Source organism: Syzygium oleosum, unplaced genomic scaffold (genome assembly GCF_021117445.2).
Source record: "Syzygium oleosum isolate NSW1041296 unplaced genomic scaffold, Sole_v2.1 Sole_v2.62, whole genome shotgun sequence".
Classification (NCBI taxonomy): Eukaryota; Viridiplantae; Streptophyta; class Magnoliopsida; order Myrtales; family Myrtaceae; genus Syzygium; species Syzygium oleosum.
In genome coordinates this window covers 688,671-710,643 of record NW_026607546.1, presented here as the reverse complement: position 1 = coordinate 710,643, position 21,973 = coordinate 688,671, and the positions used below count along the sequence as shown (strand labels likewise).

Below are 21,973 nucleotides of genomic sequence, written 5' to 3'. Positions count from 1 at the left end.
ACTCCACATTTGGGTATCCCAAAAAATACGAGTCGGACTTCACAAATACTTTTGGATCCGATTTGTTCCCGGGCTCAAAGCCGAAACCTATTTCAACACTCTCCAATTAATTATAGCATGGCCTGTCACTCAAATCGCATGTAATAAGCCATTTTCCAACCAATTTGTGGTAAGATCATTCCCAACCAATTCTACAACGTAATTCGCTGTCCTTTGATTACCATCTCCAAATCAATCTGTCACGTTGTGATATTCTCTTGGGTGAAGCGCCTCCCCATAAGCATACAAAATCCATGTGCACACAAGCACGTGCTCATCACTTTGCGCCATTGCCCACGGTGGTTTTTGCAAACTTTCCACTTGTGTATACAAAACCACGTGCTCATCACAATCTCTTCCAAAACGAAACTAGGGTTAGACCTGCCCCGTGTGATACTCTCTTGGGTAAAGGTTTCGCCATTAGCATACAAACATCATGTGTACACAAGCACGTGCTCATCACTTTGCGCCACTGCCTACGGTGGTTTTTTACCAGCATTCCGCTTATATATACACAAACACATGCGCTCATCACAATGTCTAACCTCCAAAAGAAATTAGTGCCAGTTACCCATCAAATCTTCCTCCATATTCTCCTTCTTTAGAACCCTCTCTCTCTCTCTCTCTCTCTCTCTCTCTCTCTCTCTCTCTCTCTCTCCTTTTTCCACTTGTACGTGTGTGCGTCGGCAGGCGGGTACGCGGCGGTTGTTGTTCATGGCTCAGGCAGCGGAGAAGCAAGAAGAGAACCATGTCCTTTTGGTGGCCTCCTCCGCTCAAGGCAATGTCAACCCAATGGTAAGGCTTGGCAAGCGTCTCGCTGCCAAAGGCATTCATGTCGCCCTTGCCACCACCGAGGTCACCTACTACCGCATTCTTAAGTCCTCTGGTGCCAGTGCCACTGACCTTGTCTCCGGCATCAAGCTCCTGTGCTACTCTGATGGCCTGAGCCTCGACTACGACCGGGTGTCTAACCTCAACGTCTACATGGACAGCCTAGGTAAACATGGACCTAGCAATCTGTCGACTCTAATCAAAGAACATTACACGAGTCCAAAGAAGCTCTTATGCCTAATCACGAATCCTTTTGTGCCATGGGTGTCCGATGTAGCCACCGAGTACGACATCCCTTGTGCTATGTTGTGGATTCAACCGTGCGCGTTGTACGCAATATACTATCGCTTCTTCAATAAGCTCAGCGCCTTCCCAACCCTGACGGACCCTGGTATTGTTGTGGAACTACCGGGTTTACCTTCCATGGAGATGGAGGACTTGCCATCCTTTGTGCTTCCCAACAACCCATTCGGTAGCTTCTCGAAGTTATTATCTCAACTATTCCAAGGCATGGAGAAATTCAAGTGGGTTTTAGGAAATTCTTTCTATGAGCTTGAGAAACACGCAATAGACTCCATGTGCGAGCTTTTTCCAATAAGGGTGATTGGTCCACTAGTCCCTCCAACGTTGCTAGGCCAAGATCAAAAGCTTGACGTTGCAAGTGTGGGTATGTGGAAATCAGATGAGACTTGCATGGAATGGTTGAACGAACAACCTCCTTGCTCAGTTATCTATTTATCCTTTGGGAGCATCGTTGTGTTACCGGCTAAGCAAATGGAAGCCATAGCCACAGCTTTAAAGAATGCCAAGCGCCCGTTTCTTTGGGTGGTGAAGCCAACTGAGTTCCCAAAGTCCGATGGCGTGGGGCAACTTCCATTAGGCTTTCTCGAAGAAACAAAAGACCAAGGTCAAGTCGTGGGTTGGTCTCCTCAAACTAAGGTTTTGTCGCACCCGGCTATCGCATGTTTCATCACTCACTGTGGATGGAATTCTCTGCTTGAGACTATATGTGCGGGCATCCCTCTCATAGCTTACCCACAGTGGACAGACCAGCCGGCCAACGCAAAGCTTATTGCCGATGTCTTTAAGATTGGCGTGAGGATCAAGAAGGAGGTTGATGGAAACATAAGCAGTGAAGTGATTGAGAAATGCATTGAAGATGTCATGATTGGACCAGTGGCTGAGCAATTGAGAAAAAACGCGATGGCACTAAAGGCCAAGGCTCGGCAGGCGGTGGCAGCAGGTGGATCATCCGATGAGAATATGCAGCTCTTCATGGAGGAAATTTTCGGCTATTCTTGCCAGAAAGATGATTCACCAAACGTGGGAAATTTGAGCCATGAAGGACAAGATAAGGTTACTGATGGTGGTGTGTAGAGAAACGTATTTGGGTTGGTTGATAGGTGATTCATAGGTTGGTTGCTAAACTTCGAAGCATTTAGTTGTCAAGCTCTCTGTTTTTATTTATTTATCAGTTTCTCTGCTTCATCCGGCTTCTTATTGAGGAAATTTATCGGCAGTGATTTAGGTTACCATTTTCTTCAGTGTGTTTTGTGCACATCGATGATGTATCTGAACCGACAGAAGACGGGAACAAATTGAAGAAGTTGACATGAAATTGAAGATCTTTTCGGTTCTTGTAGACTAATCGCTTGATATGTCGATCACAATTTGTGGTTCCAGTATAAGTTGACTGGAAATACCGCCGTGGATAGGGGCGAGTATGGTTCCAAGGTAGAACCTAGAACCGGAGAATTCGATCGGTGGAAACCTGTCTAATTCCAGATTCCAAGGTATGCGGGTAGGTTCTAGGTTCAAAATACTTGGGAACATGTTTCAACTGATAGGTTCCACCTAGAATCTGAAACTTGGAACAAGTTTTTTGTATTTTCTTGGTCTATGTCTTCGCGCGATCTTGCGGTATTCCATGACATCCGATGATAAGTGTATAATCTGGAACCACTAGTCTGAGCTTCCATTTTATGACTTAAACTTTTACTTTATTAATGTTTCATATTATTTGTGTGTCTAAATATAAGTTATGGTCAGTAGATTATAACAGCAAGTGATGATCATAAAAAGTGATGATTCACTGTAATCGTTCAATTAATAATATAGGTGGCACCTGGGTAAGTCTTGGAATTGACCTTGGAACGTATGACAATATGATTCCAGGATATGTAGAGCAGGTTATTCCAACGAGAAGGTTCTAGGTTCTAGTTGGAACCTGTACAAAACCTAAAACTACTCACCCCTAGGCATGGAGGTCTATGAACACGGACATCAATACGAAGCAGCGTCTTCTATTTCGAAAGCAGGCACTGTCTTGTAGAAACCTTCATAATAGAATTCTAAGCTCAGATATTTCTTAGTTTCCTTTGAGTGGTCACTCAATTTACGTTATACTCTAGTGGTTGATATTCGTTTGTGAATTCTCTTCTTTTGTCAAATCTCTTCTCTACCAATGGTGATAGCAAGCACTAAACCCTACTTCTCCTTGTTGCAACCTTCCCAATAGTGAATCACTAAAAAAAAACTAATGGATTGCTAAGCATAGTGCTTAGCACAAACTCTTTCGAGCCCTACCAATCGCAACTTGGTACTCAATATGATAAGTAATTAATCTTACCTTTGGAGTCGCCACTAATTAATTATAGGTCAATTAGACACCTAAGTAAAATGTGGAAATGCAGTTTACTTCTGCAAACCAAAGATTCAATGGATTTGAGAACTTGATTATGCTAGATTAATGTAACGTCATTACAGTACCTTTTTCATTATTTCGAAAATGTTTTGCATGCAATCTTTATCAACTTTTTTTATCATATACCATTAACATGTGAAGGATGATCATGCGGGTACGCAACTAGGAAAATAACACCCAAAATTGAAGCAATAAATAAGATTGCAAAAAATTCAAGGAACCTGGATGCACTAAGCCAAAGCAAAGCATATCGCTATCCATTACCACGAGATTTCTGCAAACTATTACTCAAAGAAATATGCAGATAGAATGCATGAATCTTGTGCATGATTGTGCATGAAATAATGACGAGCTAATATGCAATCTATATGAAACTCTCTAATTCATATTTTTTGTTCTTTTCTTGGAAAGAAAAATGACCCTAAAGTCTATAAATTAAATGAGCATGCACTTTCTATTCTATATGCAAGATGAGATGTTTTAATGTATCAATCTTAAGTTAACTAACTATGAACTAATGCTATGATGCAAACCATAGGAAGTGCTATTTTTTTATGAAAATGATAAATTTAAATGCTAGGACTCGAATGACCTAGCTATGTGACTAACTATTTCATGATGCAATGCTAACTCCTATTTTTTCTATATGAGCTATATAATGCGGCTAACCTAAATGCAAAAGGTTAATAGCTAAGACTATTCATGGGATATGATTATTGTAAGTGACGCATATTATATGATACGAAACTAAATGACCCTAAGTCTACACGTGATCTATATGAAACCTAAATATCATTTTTATTTTTATTTTTTTAAAACAATGTATTATCCTATATCTATATGCGTTTTAAAAATAACATGTTCTAAACCTATATGCATTACGAGACTAATCATGCATGACTCTAAATATGAGAACCCTAAAGTGTAAATTATGAATGCACTCTAAATTCTAAATATGCATGATAAGTGACGTTCAATGGCGATTGATAATATTATGATGCAATGAAACACACGTTATTTAAAATCCATCATTTCATTAATAACGTATTATTCTAAAGCAATCAAATTTCAATTTAATCACATCAATCATAACAAGCCATGCAAAGCGATATTAAGGTCTAACCTTAGTGCCTAAAGGTTAGGAAGCCTAGTACGCCTTGCAGCAAAATAGGAGAACCTGTACAAAACCCTAATGTTGGCTCCAATGTCCTGGTGTTTAGGACCAAGTCTCCGGCGGCCGGGCCTGGGTCCATTGAGGCCGAGCCCAAACCCCCAACGCCTACACCGGGGTCCATTGAGGCCGGGGTCGAACCCCTGGTGCCCGTGCCTAAATCCCCGGCACCCGAGTCCAGGCCCATAAAGGTCGTGCTCGGGTCCCCAATGCTCGAGCTTTGGTCCACAAAGGCTGTGCGCGGGTCCACAGTGCTCGGGTCCGTGATTAATGAAATGTTCATTCTTATAAAAATGATTAAAAATAAATTTGTATTTTTTTATTTGAATTTTGAATTATTTTTCATTTTTTTCCTTTCCTTTTTTCTCTTTTCTTTTTTTTTTCTTTCCTTTTTTTCTTTTCTTTCTTTTTCTTTTTCCTTCTCCCTCGGCCAATGGCCGGCCACGGCGATAGCCGATGATCGGCCACAGGCGAGGCGCGAGCCTCGCAGATTAGTGAGCTTTGATAATTAAAAATTAAAAAAGAAAAAGCGGAAAAGAAAGAAAAAGAAAAAAGAATAATAACAAAAAAATTTGAATTATTGGTAATTTTAATATTTTTCCTACCAAATAGTGAAAAATATTTTCTATTTCATTTTCAGGCTTCAGCCAAACACCATAAGATATTGTCATTTTCCTAGAAAATGAACTTCTAGAAATGTCATATTTTCCGCGAAACGAATGGAGCCTAAAATATTGTTTATCACCCACCACTAAGAAACACCAAGGATTTCAAAAGGGCTCGACAAGGAAGGGACACGCTCACGCTAATATAGCTCAAGAACAACGGTGAAGCGATGGGTGGCCTGTCAGCGAGCTATAATAACTGATTATGAACGATGGACTGAACGGCGCCGATGGAGCGTTGCTGGTTTACTCTGGAAAACTGCCGGGACAACGGAGGAACACTAGAACTGCAGGTGCTCGCTGGTTGTGATGGTGGTGGACAGATTGGCTTGCGAGGTGTCGAACGGAAGCGTGGCAAAAGCTTCGTCGGTGTGCTGGAGGTTGTCGGACAACCCGCAGAAAAGAGATTGTAGCACGGCAGCACAAGCTGGATGGCGGGCAAGGGGCTGATTTAGGTCATACAATTTTCATCTTAGAGGCGTCGGACGGAAGCGTGGCAAAAGCTTCGTCGGTGTGCTGGAAGTTGTCGGACAACCCGCAGAAAAGAGATTGCAGCACGGCAGCACAAGCTGGACGGCGGGCAAGGGGCTGATTTAGGTCATAGAATTTGCATCTTATTTGATTTCCATATAAATAGAAGTCTGTCGCATTTTCGTATATTAGATTTGTTATCGTATTTCATTTAATGTTAGCATGCAATTCCATTTACGAATTTACATATCATATCTGAATAATATACGCGCTTGGTTTGAATGCGTGGTTGACATGCTAGAATTACATTTTAAATTCATAATTAGGGCATGGTTAATAAATCACATTTTAGATTAATTAGTGATTCACAGACCCAAAAAAAAAAGATTAATTAGTGATTCTATAACAGCCTGAATTTCAATGTAATTCCGAGATCAATAAATTGACCATATTTCGCATTTCATTTTAGTAAGTCTCGCCCAGAGCTGATCACTCTCAGGATACTAACCAATAGGGTATGGCTAACTAGGAAAATGGTACGTGGACCAGGGACCCGATCGTGAATTGGGCAACGATCTCGAGAAATGACGAGAGAATATTATGAACCAGTATGGACCGATCATAGGAAAGGTAATGGGTCTGGTTTGGCCAAGGCCAATGATGTACCATCGGATCGCAGGTGATTCTGCAAGACCGAAAGTACACGTGGCCAACCAGTCTTGAACTTGAACCGAGCGATCGTGACCTCTGAAACTAATGATAATTTCTCATTCTCTCAATGATCGAGACCATTACGATATGGATAGCCCTAGGTCGATACGCGTAACTCCTAAACAGCCGCCCGTTAGTGAGAAACCCTGAAATTGAAAGTTTCGCGAGTTTTGTTTACGGAATTGAGCCCGGATTTCGAGGTCGATTTTCGAAGGCTTAAGAGACTATTTTTGGGAATCTGACGTCATATTACGCTGACTACACACGTTTGGGGTTAGTACAAGTGAAAATTGGAATTTCGGTCCGGGGGTGAGAAATTACGGTTTTGCCCCTGTGGGCACCGAGGCCGGATTCGGAGGCCGTTTGAGGTTATTTTTCGCGGCCAATGTCATTTTGGGGTGGCCACGCACATTTAGAGTGGTTTTGGCCAAAAAGTGGAATATCGACAAAAATTGGAAAAATAATATTATTTTATTCCCGAAACCTTGCAGTCAGTTTTCGAGGACTTAAAAAGTGAATTTCGCGATTCCGACACCATATTATGTTGGCCACGCACATATGGAACGCGTGTGTGCGAAAATTGAAATTTTGACCCGGGACCGAAAAATTACCAAAATGCCCTTGGACCCATTTTTGGTAATTCCGAATTTTGGATTTAATTAGGGGACTAACCAAGGTGAGTTAGGGCTAAAACAGGTCTGGTAAGCTTGGGTTAAGGATCAATGACCATTTTCCCCCTAAATTATTGGATGAGAAGGAAGGATAGCCCTTGGATCAAGGGCAAAATTGTCCAATTGGCCTAGATCTAGACACTTGGACTCCACTAAGACCAAATTTGACCCATATTTGACCAGAGATCTCTCTCTCTCTCTTCCATTCTGCTGATCTGCCGAGAGCTTCCTCCCATTTCCTCTCTTCATCGCCATTTATGTTCGCGCGTGCACAATTCGCACGTCCCGGTGCACTGTTCACGCCGAACAAGCACTGCCTGAGCCGCTGGTCGCCACCAGCCACCATCCCGCACCACCAGCAACCATTTTCGCCCTTAAACAGCCACCACATCCCATTTCCACTCCGAACGTAAGAAAACAGCCAAATCGCCGTTCCCGTCGCCGCCGTGATCGCCGGCTTGCACCCGAACGCCGCCGTCGATCCTTACCCCGCGTCGGTGATCGATCGCCTGTTCCCGTTGTCCCGAGTCGCTAATAGGCGAGTATAAACCCCTAAACCCTTAATTAGTCTAATTGTGTCCTTAGGGGGTAATTAGGGGTTAATTAAGCTCATTTAGGACCTAATGATGTTTATTTGGGTGTAGGATGATTATGATAGGTCATTAGGGCTTAATGAGGTTATTTAAGTGTGGATTAGTGTTCAAAACAGCCCCTGTTGCAGTCTGTTCACAAAGTACCGAAAATGTGCATATTTGTCTAAGTTTTGCACTAATTGAATTCAATGATTCAAGGCTTGAAATTAGACAATTCAAGTGTTAATTAAGCTCATTTGAGGCTTAATTATATGTATTTGGTGGTTGGATGTTTGGGGTAGGTGATTAGGCCTTAATGAGATGGTTTAAAGGTGGTTTAGTGCCTAAATGTTAATTTTTCCCGACTTGTTCATTCAGCACCGAAAATGCCTAATTTGTGCCCAAGTTGAATATTCTAAGAATAATGGACTAATGACAAGAATGTAGGCATTTTTAGGGGATGATTAGGACGTGTATAAATCCTATTGAATGACCCCGAAGTGGTGAGAACAACTATTGAGATGGATTTGCCCAGGGCGGGCCTTTAACGCATTGAACTACCTTGAAATGAACGTGCGAATGAATGTGGGATTCGTTGAACCAAAGTGGAAATATATTGAATGTGCCAAGGATGCGTTGAATTCGTTGATTTGGTGAATGATTGTGTTCGGCATGTTGGCTTAGGTATTATCGGTGTAGTCTGGACTGGATTAGGTAGTACCAGTGTGTAATTCGGACTGGTTTGAGGATCGATCGTTGGAAATTAAGTCTAAGGAATTTAGTGGGATTATTAGAAATAATTATTGGACTAGCACAGATTAATCGGGGATTATGTGATTGGACTGCGAGGTATACCCGGGTTGATTGACTGGTTGATTTCTGTATCCAATTGTTGGGAAATTGAGTAATGCCATGTCGCGTGACTGCGTGGCCGACTTGTGCGGAGTGTGATTGGCCATATGATGGCTTGATTGGATTATTGAATTGCACATTGTGGAATTGAGCCGCATGGTATTAATTGGCCAGTGAACGATTGTTGCGGCATGAAATTAACTGAATGCTTGAATTGTGCTGATGCTCATGTTGCATTGTTTTGCATTTCATGGCACGCATAGTGAATGCCGGGAACGAGGCGTGTGATGAATTGTGCGAGAATGTGTGCCTGCCATGAGCATATGATCACCTAAATGCCCTGATGCGTGATACGCGGGGTGCAGATAATAATTGATTGTGTGTATGTGTGATCACAATTTCGCCCTGATGCGTGTTACGCGGGGTGTGCCGTCCTGATGCGTTTTACGCGGGACGATGCCCGGTACGTCCGGAAGACAACCAACCTGATGCGTTTTACGCGGGCTCTGGTTCGTGAGGAGATCGGTGTTGCGCCTGATGTGTTTTGACGCGGGCTAGAGACACTGGGCCAGTTGATGCGTTTTAACGCGGGCCACGAAGTGTTGTGATTAAATGAAGAGACCTGATGCGTTTTACGCGGGTCGTAATAAATGATAAATTGAGCAAGTGCCAAAGTGCCAGTGTGGGCTAGTGAGCCGAGGCATGAGTATGGTGTGACGATAGCATTGCATACATAAGAATGCATGGACCGGTTTGCGGGTATGCGAGACTCGGTGATTGACACGCGTTATTACCATTATTAAGTATGAGCATACGTTTGACGTACGCGTGAACCGAGTGCTCGCGTATGTGACTTGATTTAAATCATGATTGTCAATAACCTGCAAAGTCAGCCAGGTAAGAGATCTGGGTCAGAGGGCCTAGGTCGGAGTTTATTTATAAATTGGTTGGTTATGTTGTTTTGTGTTTGTCGGTCGGAGATTGCATGTTAGCCTAGCCTAGGTTTAGGGGGTCATACTCGCGAGATTCGTCTCACGGTTGTGTAAACCGAAACATTTTCGACCCCACCGTAGGATGCCGAGGACACCACCACTTTTGGGATGCTGCATTTCATCCAGCGGTCGTTGAGCGTGCACCCCTGTGGAGACGGATTAGATCGGAGAAGTGGTTGTTTGGTTATTCCTAGGAGTTGGTGTTTTATTTGAGTTATTGGGAGCACTGTAAAAAGAGTTTTAAAATAGTGATATAAGTATGTACATATTTTCTGCGTTGATCGTTGTTTATTGCTTGGCTATCCTTAGTCTCATGCGATTCATTGTATGGGTGTATATATTTATTTATATACGTTGCTTCCGTATGTGTTTGATCTCTGATTGGGCGTTGGGTCGGCAATGCTTCCTGGGAGCGTTGCACCATAATCGATCGTCGACGGGATGTTGCGTTCCGGTAGAGTACGTGGCGTGACAACCCCTCTTGAATTGGTATCAGGGCAAGGTCAGCTCGGTCCAATTTGGTCAATGTCTGGAGTGATAAGGAGCGATGAGACCATGGGTAGCCAATAGGGTGACCTCGTGTGCTACATGCATCTCCTGACCATTGTGCATTGATTGTGTTTGGATTGTTCGGTGTGACCCTTGCAGTGCAGGTGCGGCAGTACCTGAGGTGAGTATGCAAACCCCTTGGGTGATGTGTTGGATAAATGTTAGGCCGTATGCTGTGTGTTGATTGTTGTTTGATACCTGCCTAGGACTTAGACTGTGATAGATTTGTTTAAGTCTCTAATCTTTTAGGGGGTTATAGCAGGTAGCTGTATAGTAAGGCATCAAGAATGGCAGTGTGATGAGTAAGGAGACTCGGTAGCACTCGAGTGCTGTAGACCATGAGGCTGAGACCTAAGATTCGAGGTTGTGACTCAAATCCTATTAGAAAGGGGGAATGTGTGGGCAGGCAAGCTCAGGAAGGGAGCGCCATTATTGCCTAGGCTGTTGGGGCTGCAGCAGATTACTATCGCTGTGATTGGAAGTAATGCCAGTAGGGTTAAGCTCACATAGTGGCTAATAGGCGAGTGCATCAACTGGTGGAATAATCTCTCGAGTGAAACTTTCTTAAGTTCAATAGTAAGGGTGATCCCGAGGTTGCACCGGGATTGATAGCGAAAGTTGAGAAAGCCTTTGAAACATTGGGGTGCACCGAGATGAAGAAAGTAAAGTTGGCGGTGTATCCGTTTCAGAATCATGCCAGTTGTAGATGGCCTTCCACCAGGGATAAGACATCCCAATGAGTACAACTTAGATTTGGGCCATGATTGTTAAGAGTTCCTATGGGAGAATATTTCCCGGAGACTGCCCAAAAAGGGAACTGACGGAGTTTATATGACTTCACTGGGGGTAGATGACTGTGGAACGATATGGAAAGGAGTCCGCTTGGTTGGTTGAGAATCCACAGGACAAGGTTCGGAAATTCCAAGACGGACTGAGGTTGGATCTCCGAAACCTAATACTTTCATTGAACATCGGGAATGATGTGAAAATGCTTGAATGAGCTCACGTGATAGAGCGAGATTAGTGAGAAGGAGTAACCACTTCTGGATCATGGTATGCTCAGAATAAGGATAATCGTCGCTTCAGGAAGAAGTAAATGGCATGGAAACAGACTGTTCATCCCATCGGTTAGGGAGGATATCAGAAAGCCGAATCGTTGAATGAGCCGTTCTGAGGCTTGCATCGAAAGTGGGAGTCGGGACAACTAGTTAAACTGGACGGGATTGAGTCTGTTGTACTTGAGTCACGTTTGGTGTGACGATTCCTCATATGACAAGGTGATGGTGTCATTGAGGTGTCCTAACTGTGAGATAGTAATTGATAGTAGAGAAAGGAGTGTTGATTTGGTAGTATTGGCCATGTACGATTTTGTCGTGGAGATTGATACGGAATGATTCATAAGGCAGAAAGCCATAATGAATTATGACAATAGGGTAATCCAGTTTAGTCCGAATGGATGTCCTAGGTTTCGATTTCAGGAAAGTTGAGGAGGAATCTCGATTCCTTGGATGCCTTTACTTGAGGTGATTAAATGTCAGATGAAGGTTGTGAAGGACGTTAGTGGGCGTGATTGACCCGATCGTGACGGAACTAAAGTTGGAAAAAAATTTTACGAGATGTGTAACCTTCCAAGGTCTTTCCTTAGAAATTTTAGGGTTGCCACTAGAACGAGAAGTGGAATCGTGACAAATTTGGCCGGGAGTTGAACTGATTTCGAGAGCATTGTATTAAGTGTCCTTGCCGGAAATCAAAGGAATTGAAAGTTCAGATGTAAGAACTCGGGGACAAAAATTTTATTCGCCCTAGTGTACCTCTATGGGGAGTTCCTATATTTGGTATGAGAAAAAAGGACAGGACTTTGAGATGGTACGTAAATTACCGGCAAAGAATTCAGAACGAGAATGTTCCTAAGATCGTGTTACGGACTGAAAATTTTTCGTTAAGGATATGACAAGGGGATATAATTACGACTGCTTAACAGACGAGGTATGGGCACTACGTATTCATGGTAATGCCCATGGGTCTAAGGGATGCCTCGCTGTTTCTGTGGGCCTAATGAACCGAATGTTCCAAGAATTATGGGATTAGTTCGTAACGATTTTCGTTGACAATGTATTGGGAGACTCGAGGAGCCTGGGAACAAGAAGCAAGTCTGACTGAGGTGTTGCGAATCTTGAGAGAACACATACTCCATGCCAAGTATGGCAAGTGCGAATTTTGGCTCAATAGAATAACGTTCCCTGGACATGTAATCTAGGGGAAATGGAATTACAGTGAACCCGACTAAGGTTGAGGAGAGGACTAAGTGGCCAAGATTGATGCCAATAATAGAGGTTGACAGTGTTATAGATTTGACTGACGATTATCGACGTTTTGTGGAAGATTCTCGTTGATAGCCGTGTTATGGGCACGACTGAGTGAGAAGGAAATCCGTTTGAATGGAATGATCACTGTGAATGGAGTTCCCAAGAGTTGAAGTGTAGGCTGATGATTGTCCTGGTATTGAATATTCAACCTGGACCGGGAGGATTCGAGGTCTATAGTGACGCTTCACTAAGAAGATGTAGATGTGTGTTGAGGCAACACGATAGAGTAACAAATTATACGTCGTGCCAGTTGAGGCCGTACGAGATGATTTATCTGATGCATGACGGAGAATTGATTGCAATGATCGGTGTCGCCATGGAATGGCTAGACGAGTAATAGATGCGTCAAGTCATGAGTCGATTGAGGCTTATGGGGTGATCAAGGAATGAACCTTGTTAGGAAGGCTCAGGGACTCGGAAGTTAAATTTGAGGTAAGCCAAATGTTGAATCTGTTGTCCGCTTTGAGGATTAGTTTGGAAATCTAGGCCCAGAACAAGGAATAGCATTATGTGGATCACAAGATACGAAGAGTCATTGAGGTGGATGCCGATAAGCGGAAGTCGAATTTTCATGTATTCGGGGATAGAAATTTTTTAGGTTCTAAGGGTGAATGTGTGTACCCGATGAGGCAAAACTCGAGGAGGAAATCTTGAGTGAAAATTTCCACAGTAAGTATAGTGTCCACCCAAGTAGTACCCAGGGTGTGTCAAAACTTGTAGCAACATTACTGGTGGAATAGTATAAGAATAAATATGGCCAAGCTCATGATCAAGTGTTTGACGTGCCTATGAGAGATGGCGCAGCACTATAAGCCGGGAAGGCTAATGTGACCGTCGGAAAATTTCCAATGTCAAAATGGGAACCTGGCCCAAAGGATGTTGTAGAGGAATTACTGAGAAGTCAGAAAGGACATGATCCATTGGGACGACAGCTGATAGACCGATTAGGTTTGTGCACTTTTTGGCAGTGCGAAAGGGACTTTGAGTCGGACAGATAAGTAGAGTCGTCAGAAAAATTTACACGATCAGAGACGACGACTTTTAGAGTATTGAGATTGGGGACCAAATGTGAGTCAAAGTGTTCCCTATGAAAAGATTGCCCTAATATGGCAAGAAAGAAAGGTTGAGCCAAGGTATGTCGGATTGTTTGATATGCTGGAAAAGATTGGAAATCTGACCTATCGATTTACCTCGCCGCCTAATCTGTCCTAAGTATATGACGTATTCCACAAGTCGATGTGGAGAAATTATGAACCAAATATGACCCACGTTAAGAGAAGAGAGACGTAGACGACGAAGCATCGTACGTGGAGAGGCTAGTGTAGCTTAAGGACAGAAAGGATCATGGGTCACATAATAAGACAGTCCCGGTGGTCAAAGTTATTTGAGAACACCACGGAACAGAAGGTGCCACTTAGGAAAGCGAAGAAGCTATGAGACGTCAACACCCCCACTTGTTTGAGGAGTAAGCGTAGATTACAAATTTCGAGGACGAAATTTTTGTAAGGAGGGAAGAATTGTAGCAGCATGAATTTCGATGTAATTCCGAAATCAATAAATTGACCATATTTCACATTTCATTTTAGTAAGTCTCACCCAGAGCTGATCACTCTCGGGATACTAACCAATGGGGTATGGCTAACTAGGAAAATGGTACGTGGACCGGGGACCCGATCGTGAATTGGGCACCGATCTCGAGAAATGACGAGAGAATATTATGAACCAGTATGGACCGATCTTAGGAAAGGTAACGGATCTGGTTTGGCCAAGACCAATGATGTACCATCGGATCGCAGGTGATTCTGCAAGACCGAAAGTACACGTGGCCAACCAGTCTTGAACTTGAACCGAGCGATCGTGACCTCTGGAACTAATGATAATTTCTCATTCTCTCAATGATCGAGACCATTACGATATGGATAGCCCTAGGTCGATACGCGTAACTCCTAAACAGCCGCCCGTTAGTGAGAGACCCTGAAATTGAAAGTTTAGCGAGTTTTGTTTACGGAATTGAGCCCGGATTTCGAGGTCGATTTTCGAAGGCTTAAGAGACTATTTTTGGGAATCTGACATCATATTACGCTGGCCACACACGTTTGGGGTTAGTACGAGTGAAAATTGGAATTTCGGTCCGGGGGTGAGAAATTACGGTTTTGCCCCTGTGGGGCACCGAGGCCGGATTCGGAGGCCGTTTGAGGTTATTTTTTGCGGCCAATGTCATTTTGGGGTGGCCACGCACATTTAGAGTGGTTTTGGCCAAAAAGTGGAATATCGACAAAAATTGGAAAAATAATATTATTTTATTCCCGAAACCTTGCAGTCAGTTTTCAAGGACTTAAAAAGTGAATTTCGCGATTCCGACGCCATATTATGTTGGCCACGCACATATGGAACGCGTGTGTGCGAAAATTGGAATTTTGACCCGGGACCGAAAAATTACCAAAATGCCCTTGGACCCATTTTTGGTAATTCCAAATTTTGGATTTAATTAGGGGACTAACCAAGGTGAGTTAGGGCTAAACCAGGTCTGGTAAGCTTGGGTTAAGGATCAATGACCATTTTACCCCTAAATTATTGGATGAGAAGGAAGGATAGCCCTTGGATCAAGGGCAAAATTGTCCAATTGGCCTAGATCTTGATACTTGGACTCCACTAAGACCAAATTTGACCCATATTTGACCGTAGATCTCTCTCTCTCTCCATTCTCGCTGATCCGCCGAGAGCTCCCTCCCATTTCCTCTCTTCATCGCCATTTCTGTTCGCCGTGCACAATTCAGACGTCCCGGTACTGTTCACGCCGGAACAGACCAGCCGGAGCTTCTGGTCGCCACCAGCCACCATCCCGCACCACCAGCAACCATTTTCGCCCTTAAACAGCCACCACAGTCCCATTTCCAGCTCCGAACAGAGGAAAACAAGAAGAAATCGCCGTTCCCGTCGCCGCCGTGACCGCCGGCTTGCACCCGAACGCCGCCGTCGATCCTTACCGCGCGTTGGTGATCGACCGCCTGTTCCCGTTGTCCCGAGTCGCTAATAGGCGAGTATAAACCCCTAAACCCTTAATTAGTCTAATTGTGTCCTTAGGGGGTAATTAGGGGTTAATTAAGCTCATTTAGGACCTAATGATGTTTATTTGGGTGTAGGATGATTATGATAGGTCATTAGGGCTTAATGAGGTTATTTAAGTGTGGATTAGTGTTCAAAACAGCCCATGTTCTGGTACTGTTCACAAAGTACCGAAAATGTGCATATTTGTCTAAGTTTTGCACTAATTGAATTCAATGATTCAAGGCTTGAAATTAGACAATTCAAGTGTTAATTAAGCTCATTTGAGGCTTAATTATATGTATTTGGTGGTTGGATGTTTGGGGTAGGTGATTAGGCCTTAATGAGATGGTTTAAAGGTGGTTTAGTGCCTAAATGTTAATTTTTCCTGGCACTGTTCATTCAGTACCGAAAATGCCTAATTTGTGCCTAAGTTGAATATTCTAAGAATAATGGACTAATGACAAGAATTTAGGCATTTTTAGGGGATGATTAGGACTTGTATAAATCCTATTGAATGACCCCGAAGTGGTGAGAACAACTATTGAGATGGATTTGCCCAGGGCGGGCCTTTAACGCATTGAACTACCTTGGAATGAACGTGCGAATGAATGTGGGATTCGTTGAACCAAAGTGGAAATATATTGAATGTGCCAAGGATGCGTTGAATTCGTTGATTTGGTGAATGATTGTGTTCGGCATGTTGGCTTAGGTATTATCGGTGTAGTCTGGACTGGATTAGGTAGTACCAGTGTGTAATTCGGACTGGATTGAGGATCGATCGTTGGAAATTAAGTCTAAGGAATTTAGTGGGATTATTAGAAATAATTATTGGACTAGCACAGATTAATCGGGGATTATGTGATTGGACTGCGGAGTATGCCCGAGTTGATTGACTGGTTGATTTCTGTACCCAATTGTTGGGAAATTGAGTAATGCCATGTCGCGTGACTGCGTGGCCGACTTGTGCGGAGTGTGATTGGCCATATGATGGCTTAATTGGATTATTGAATTGCACATTGTGGAATTGAGCCGCATGGTATTAATTGGCCAGTGAACGATTGTTGCGGCATGAAATTAACTGAATGCTTGAATTGTGCTGATGCTCATGTTACATTGTTTTGCATTTCATGGCACGCATAGTGAATGCCGGGAACGAGGCGTGTGATGAATTGTGCGAGAATGCGTGCCTGCCATGAGCATATGATTACCTAAATGCCCTGATGCGTGATACGCGGGGTGCAGATAATAATTGATTGTGTGTATGTGTGATCACAATTTCGCCCTGATGCGTGTTACGCGGGGTGTGCCGTCCTGATGCGTTTTACGCGGGACGATGCCCGGTACGTCCGGAAGACGACCAACCTGATGCGTTTTACGCGGGCTCTGGTTCTTGAGGAGATCGGTGTTGCGCCTGATGTGTTTTGACGCGGGCTAGAGACACTGGGCCAGTTGATGCGTTTTAACGCGGGCCACGAAGTGTTGTGATTAAATGAAGAGACCTGATGCGTTTTACGCGGGTCGTAATAAATGATAAATTGAGCAAGTGCCAAGGTGCCAGTGTGGGCTAGTGAGCCGAGGCATGAGTATGGTGTGACGATAGCATTGCATACATAAGAATGCATTGACCGGTTTGCGGGTGTGCGAGACTCGGTGATTGACACGCGTTATTACCATTATTAAGTATGAGCATACGTTTGACGTACGCGTGAACCGAGTGCTCGCGTATGTGACTTGATTTAAATCATGATTGTCAATAACCTGCAGGGTCAGCCAGGTAAGAGATTTGGGTCAGAGGGCCTAGGTCGGAGTTTATTTATAAATTAGTTGGTTATGTTGTTTTGTGCTGTCGGTCAGGAGATTGCATGTTAGCCTAGCCTAGGTTTAGGGGGTTATACTCGCTGAGATTCGTCTCACGGTTGTGTAAACCGAAACATTTTCAGACCCCCAGCCGTAGGATGCCGAGGACACCACCACTTTTTGGGATGCTGCATTTCATCCAGCAGTCGTTGAGCGTGCACCCCTGTGGAGACGGAGCAGATCGGAGAAGTGGCTGTTTGGTTATTCCTAGGAGTTGGTGTTTTATTTGAGTTATTGGGAGCACTGTAAAAAGAGTTTTAAAATAGTGATATAAGTATGTACATATTTTCTGCGTTGATCGTTGTTTATTGCTTGACTATCCTTAGTCTCATGCGATTCATTGTTTGGGTGTATATATTTATTTATATACGTTGCTTCCGTATGTGTTTGATCTCTGATTGGGCATTGGGTCGGCAATGCTTCCTGGGAGCGTTGCACCATAATCGACCGTCGACGGGATGTTGCGTTCCGGTAGAGTACGGGGCGTGACAGATTCTACATATAGGAAATTGCGTCTTGAATTTTTGCATATTTAGAAGAAATTCATATTTGCATGTCTGATTGTGCTTCTGTTTGCATCTTTTAAGCATATTGATAATTTTGCATATTAAGATAGGATTTCATATCTTATTTGCATCACGATAATTGCCATCTTATAGGAATACTAGGATTCTCTTCAATGAATATATTTCTGTAACACATCAAATTAGCTGCATTGCATAAATAGTGAATTTACATATATGCGTATTTCTTACCATTATTGTATATTTACTTGGTTTTTTTATGCTCTAAGTAGATAACAATAAAAGAGACTATATCTTACATGTTAGTAATTATATATGTGTTTAGGATAAAATTACATATTTCCATCTTTAAGAGTAGATTAATTTCCTTATATACACAATTTGAGAGTCACAAAAATACAAAGTTACCACTTTTACATTATAGACTTAGGATTTTATTCCATGGAAGATATTAGATAGATTTTCAATTGCATGTTTAGAAGCTCGTTTTGGGAAAATAATTTATATAGAGTGGGTTTTTGCATAGGATGTTACATCGTATTTTCTTTGATACATTGGTCTATTTAGAAAACTTGCATGAACTTTTAATTTACTTCTGCATTTTTTTGCTAGTTATTTATTACGTTTTTTTTGTATTCAATAAGTTTTTAAATGTTCGATTTATTACCGTAAATGCATGGACATTTAGATGCATGTCAAAAACAAAACTCGATCAAGATTGTATGAAAAATTTTCCTTAAGTATCAAGCTATGGACGTTAGTCTAATATAACATAACCAAATCTGACAACCCAATTCTCTGCTAAGCAAAGGTTAAGCGGTCCGCGCCTTATTGAGCTCCTAACCAGCCTAGTAAATAGGGTAGTGGCAACTCTAAAATAATCATGTATGAATTAGAGAAACCAAATTGCGATTGGTAGGCCTTGTGACAGTCCGTGCGAAGCGCAGGCGTTGCCTCATGAGAGGATTAATCTGTGCTCGCCCGACAATCCGTCAGCTCCCTCGTGGTTCACTTTAAGAGGGTCGTGACACATTTAATAAAAGGAAAATCGAATTGTTTAATCACAACTTTTTACTAATTTGAAATTCCTGCAAAACATAAAACCATCCTGAAAGTGCAGTCAAGATCACATATAACAAAGAGTGTCAAATTGAGAACTCGTTTCTTTAGATATCACTTATCCTAATGTTTTTATACTTAAACAAATTAATTTTCATTCTGTTCTTCCTACTTAGGACCCACACATACATGTCATAATATCTCCAACAAGTCAAAGCATGGAATGTCACATTACATGTAACGAGCTATTTTTACAACCAGTTTGTTGCAAAACTCCCAATCAATTCTATAACGCAATTCGCTGTCCTTTGTTTCTCGCCATATGTGCCATCTCTTTATCGATCTGTCACGGGTGATGTTCTCTTGGGTAAAGGTTTCGGCATAAGCAAACAAACTCCATGTGTATACAGATACATGTGCACATCACTTTGCGTCATTGCTGATGATGGTTTTTACGAACATTCCGCTTATATATACACAGAAACGCATGAGCTCATCACATTCTCTCACCACCAAAAAGAAATTAGTGGTAGACCGCAGTTACCTGTCAAATTTTCCTCCACGCCCTCCTTCCTCTAGCACCATCTCTCTCTTTCTCTCTCTCTCTCTCTCATCACGTGCGTGCGGTGGGGGGCGGGTGCGTGCAGCGGCAGGAGGGTGCGAGGCGGCTGTCTGTGGCGGCTGTCCATGGCTCAGGTAGAGGAGAAGAGAGAAGAGAACCATGTCCTTTTGGTTGCCTTCTCCTCTCAAGGCCATATCAACCCGATGTTAAGGCTTGCCAAGCGTCTCGCTGCCAAAGGCGTCCATGTCACCCTTGCCACCACCGAGATCGTCCGCCACCGCATTCTTAAGGCTGGTGCCGGTGCCACCGACCTTGTCACCGGTATCGAGCTCCTGTTCTTCTCCGACGGCCTAAGCCTTGACTACGACCGGAAGACCAACCTCGACGTCTACATGGACAGCCTAGGTAAACATGGGCCTGGCAATCTCTCGACTCTAATCAAAGAACGCTACACGAGTCCAAAGAAGCTCTTATGCCTAGTCACGAACCCTTTCGTGCCATGGGTCTCCGATGTAGCTGCCGAGTACGATGTCCCTTGTGCCATGTTGTGGATTCAACCGTGCGCGTTGTACGCGATATACTATCGCTTCTTCAATAAGCTCAGCGCCTTCCCGACTCTGACAGATCCTAATATAGTTGTGGAACTACCGGGTTTACCTTCAATGGAGACGGAGGATTTGCCGTCCTTTGTGCTTCCCAACAACCCATTTGGTAGCTTCCCCAAATTATTCTCTGAACTATTCCAAGGCATGGAGAAATTTAAATGGGTTTTAGGGAATTCTTTCTATGAGCTTGAGAAACATGTTGTAGACTCCATGTGCGAGCTTTATCCAATACGGCCGATCGGTCCACTAGTCCCTCCAACGTTGCTAGGCCAAGATCAAGAACTTGAGGATGCAAGTGTAGATATGTGGAAATCAGATGAGACTTGCATTGAATGGTTGACCCAGCAACCTCCTTGCTCAGTCATCTATGTGTCCTTTGGGAGCATCGTTGTGTTACCAGCCAAGCAAATGGAAGCGATAGCCAGGGCTCTAAAGAACGCTAAGCGCCCATTTCTTTGGGTGGTGAAGCCGCCTGAGTTCCCGACGCCCGATGGTGCGGGGCAACTTCCGTTAGGGTTTGTTGAAGAAACAAAAGACCAAGGTCAAGTCGTGCGTTGGTCTCCTCAAACTAGGGTTTTGTCGCACCCGGCTGTGGCATGTTTCATCACTCACTGTGGATGGAACTCCATGCTCGAGACTATTTGCTCCGGCATCCCTCTCATAGCCTACCCACAGTGGACTGACCAGCCGACCAACGCAAAGCTCATAGTCGATGTCTTTAAGATTGGCGTGAGGATCAAAAAAGGAGTTGATGGAAACATAAGCAGTGAAGTGATTGAGAAATGCATTGAAGAGGTCATGGTTGGGCCAATGGCTGAGCAATTGAGAAAAAATGCAACGGCACTAAAGGGCGAGGCTCAGAAGGCGGTGGCAGCAGGTGGATCATCCGATGAGAATATCCGGCTCTTCGTGGAGGAAATTACCAGCGATTCTCGCAAGAAAGATGACTCACCAAACGTGGTAAATTGGAGCCAGGAAGGTCATGGTAAGGTTAGTGATAAAGGTGTGTAGGGAGAAACGTGTTTGAGTTGGCTGGCAAGAGATTCATGGGTTGTCTTGTTCACATAAAAGTGATAATATTATTGTCCTCGAAGACAAGTATGATATGAAAGTTGTGGTGTTCCTGCGGTTGGAGAAATAAAGAGGACAATTCCAATAACTTCGTCTTCTCGGCATGATGTCCGTTGATTTTCTTGCTCGACGATTGAGAAATACCTTGTCCTCATTCGGAGGTTTGAAAGAAATGCAGTACACAGAACAGAATTGTTCTGTCAAGAGGTGTCTGAAGTCACTTTCCTGCGGCGATAATGCCATTAAGATACAATTTAGTCTCTCACAAAGTCTCTCAACATAAACACACGGAAACTAAAATAGCTTTTTGAACGAAAGAATATATCTAAATAAGAACAGCGAATCAATGTGTCTAGTAAACAGACACAATAATCGAATTGGACAGACCAGTTAACTTCCAACACATATGTTTGTCTAAAAAGCTAAAATTAATAAATGAGAAATTTTAAAATTGTTTAATCATAACTTTTCCTGAATTCTGAGTTTATGCAAGACAAATCAAGCCCAAGTCCAAATGTAATCAAGTTATTCAATGTGTAGTGTCCACTCGAGAGCCCATGCCTTTAAAGGGAAAATTGTCCAAAATAGGTACTAGGAATATGTAAAATAAGAAAGCACAGAATTGAAGCACAAAACGTAATCTTGAACAAACT

General features: G+C 43.1%; 2 protein-coding genes across 2 annotated transcripts; both read left to right on the top strand.

The window, feature by feature from the left end:
• Positions 1–609: 609 nt before the first annotated feature.
• Positions 610–2,259, top strand: LOC115690416 (UDP-glycosyltransferase 84B1-like). The gene has a single exon (XM_030616749.2). The coding sequence runs from the start codon at positions 754–756 to the stop codon at positions 2,245–2,247; it is 1,494 nt and encodes a 497-aa protein (XP_030472609.2). The 5' UTR covers positions 610–753; the 3' UTR covers positions 2,248–2,259.
• A 17,327-nt stretch (positions 2,260–19,586) lies between these two features.
• Positions 19,587–21,408, top strand: LOC115690417 (UDP-glycosyltransferase 84B2-like). Its single transcript, XM_030616750.2, has one exon. It carries the CDS (start codon positions 19,770–19,772, stop codon positions 21,258–21,260), a length of 1,491 nt encoding a protein of 496 aa, XP_030472610.1. The 5' UTR covers positions 19,587–19,769; the 3' UTR covers positions 21,261–21,408.
• Positions 21,409–21,973: the final 565 nt, after the last annotated feature.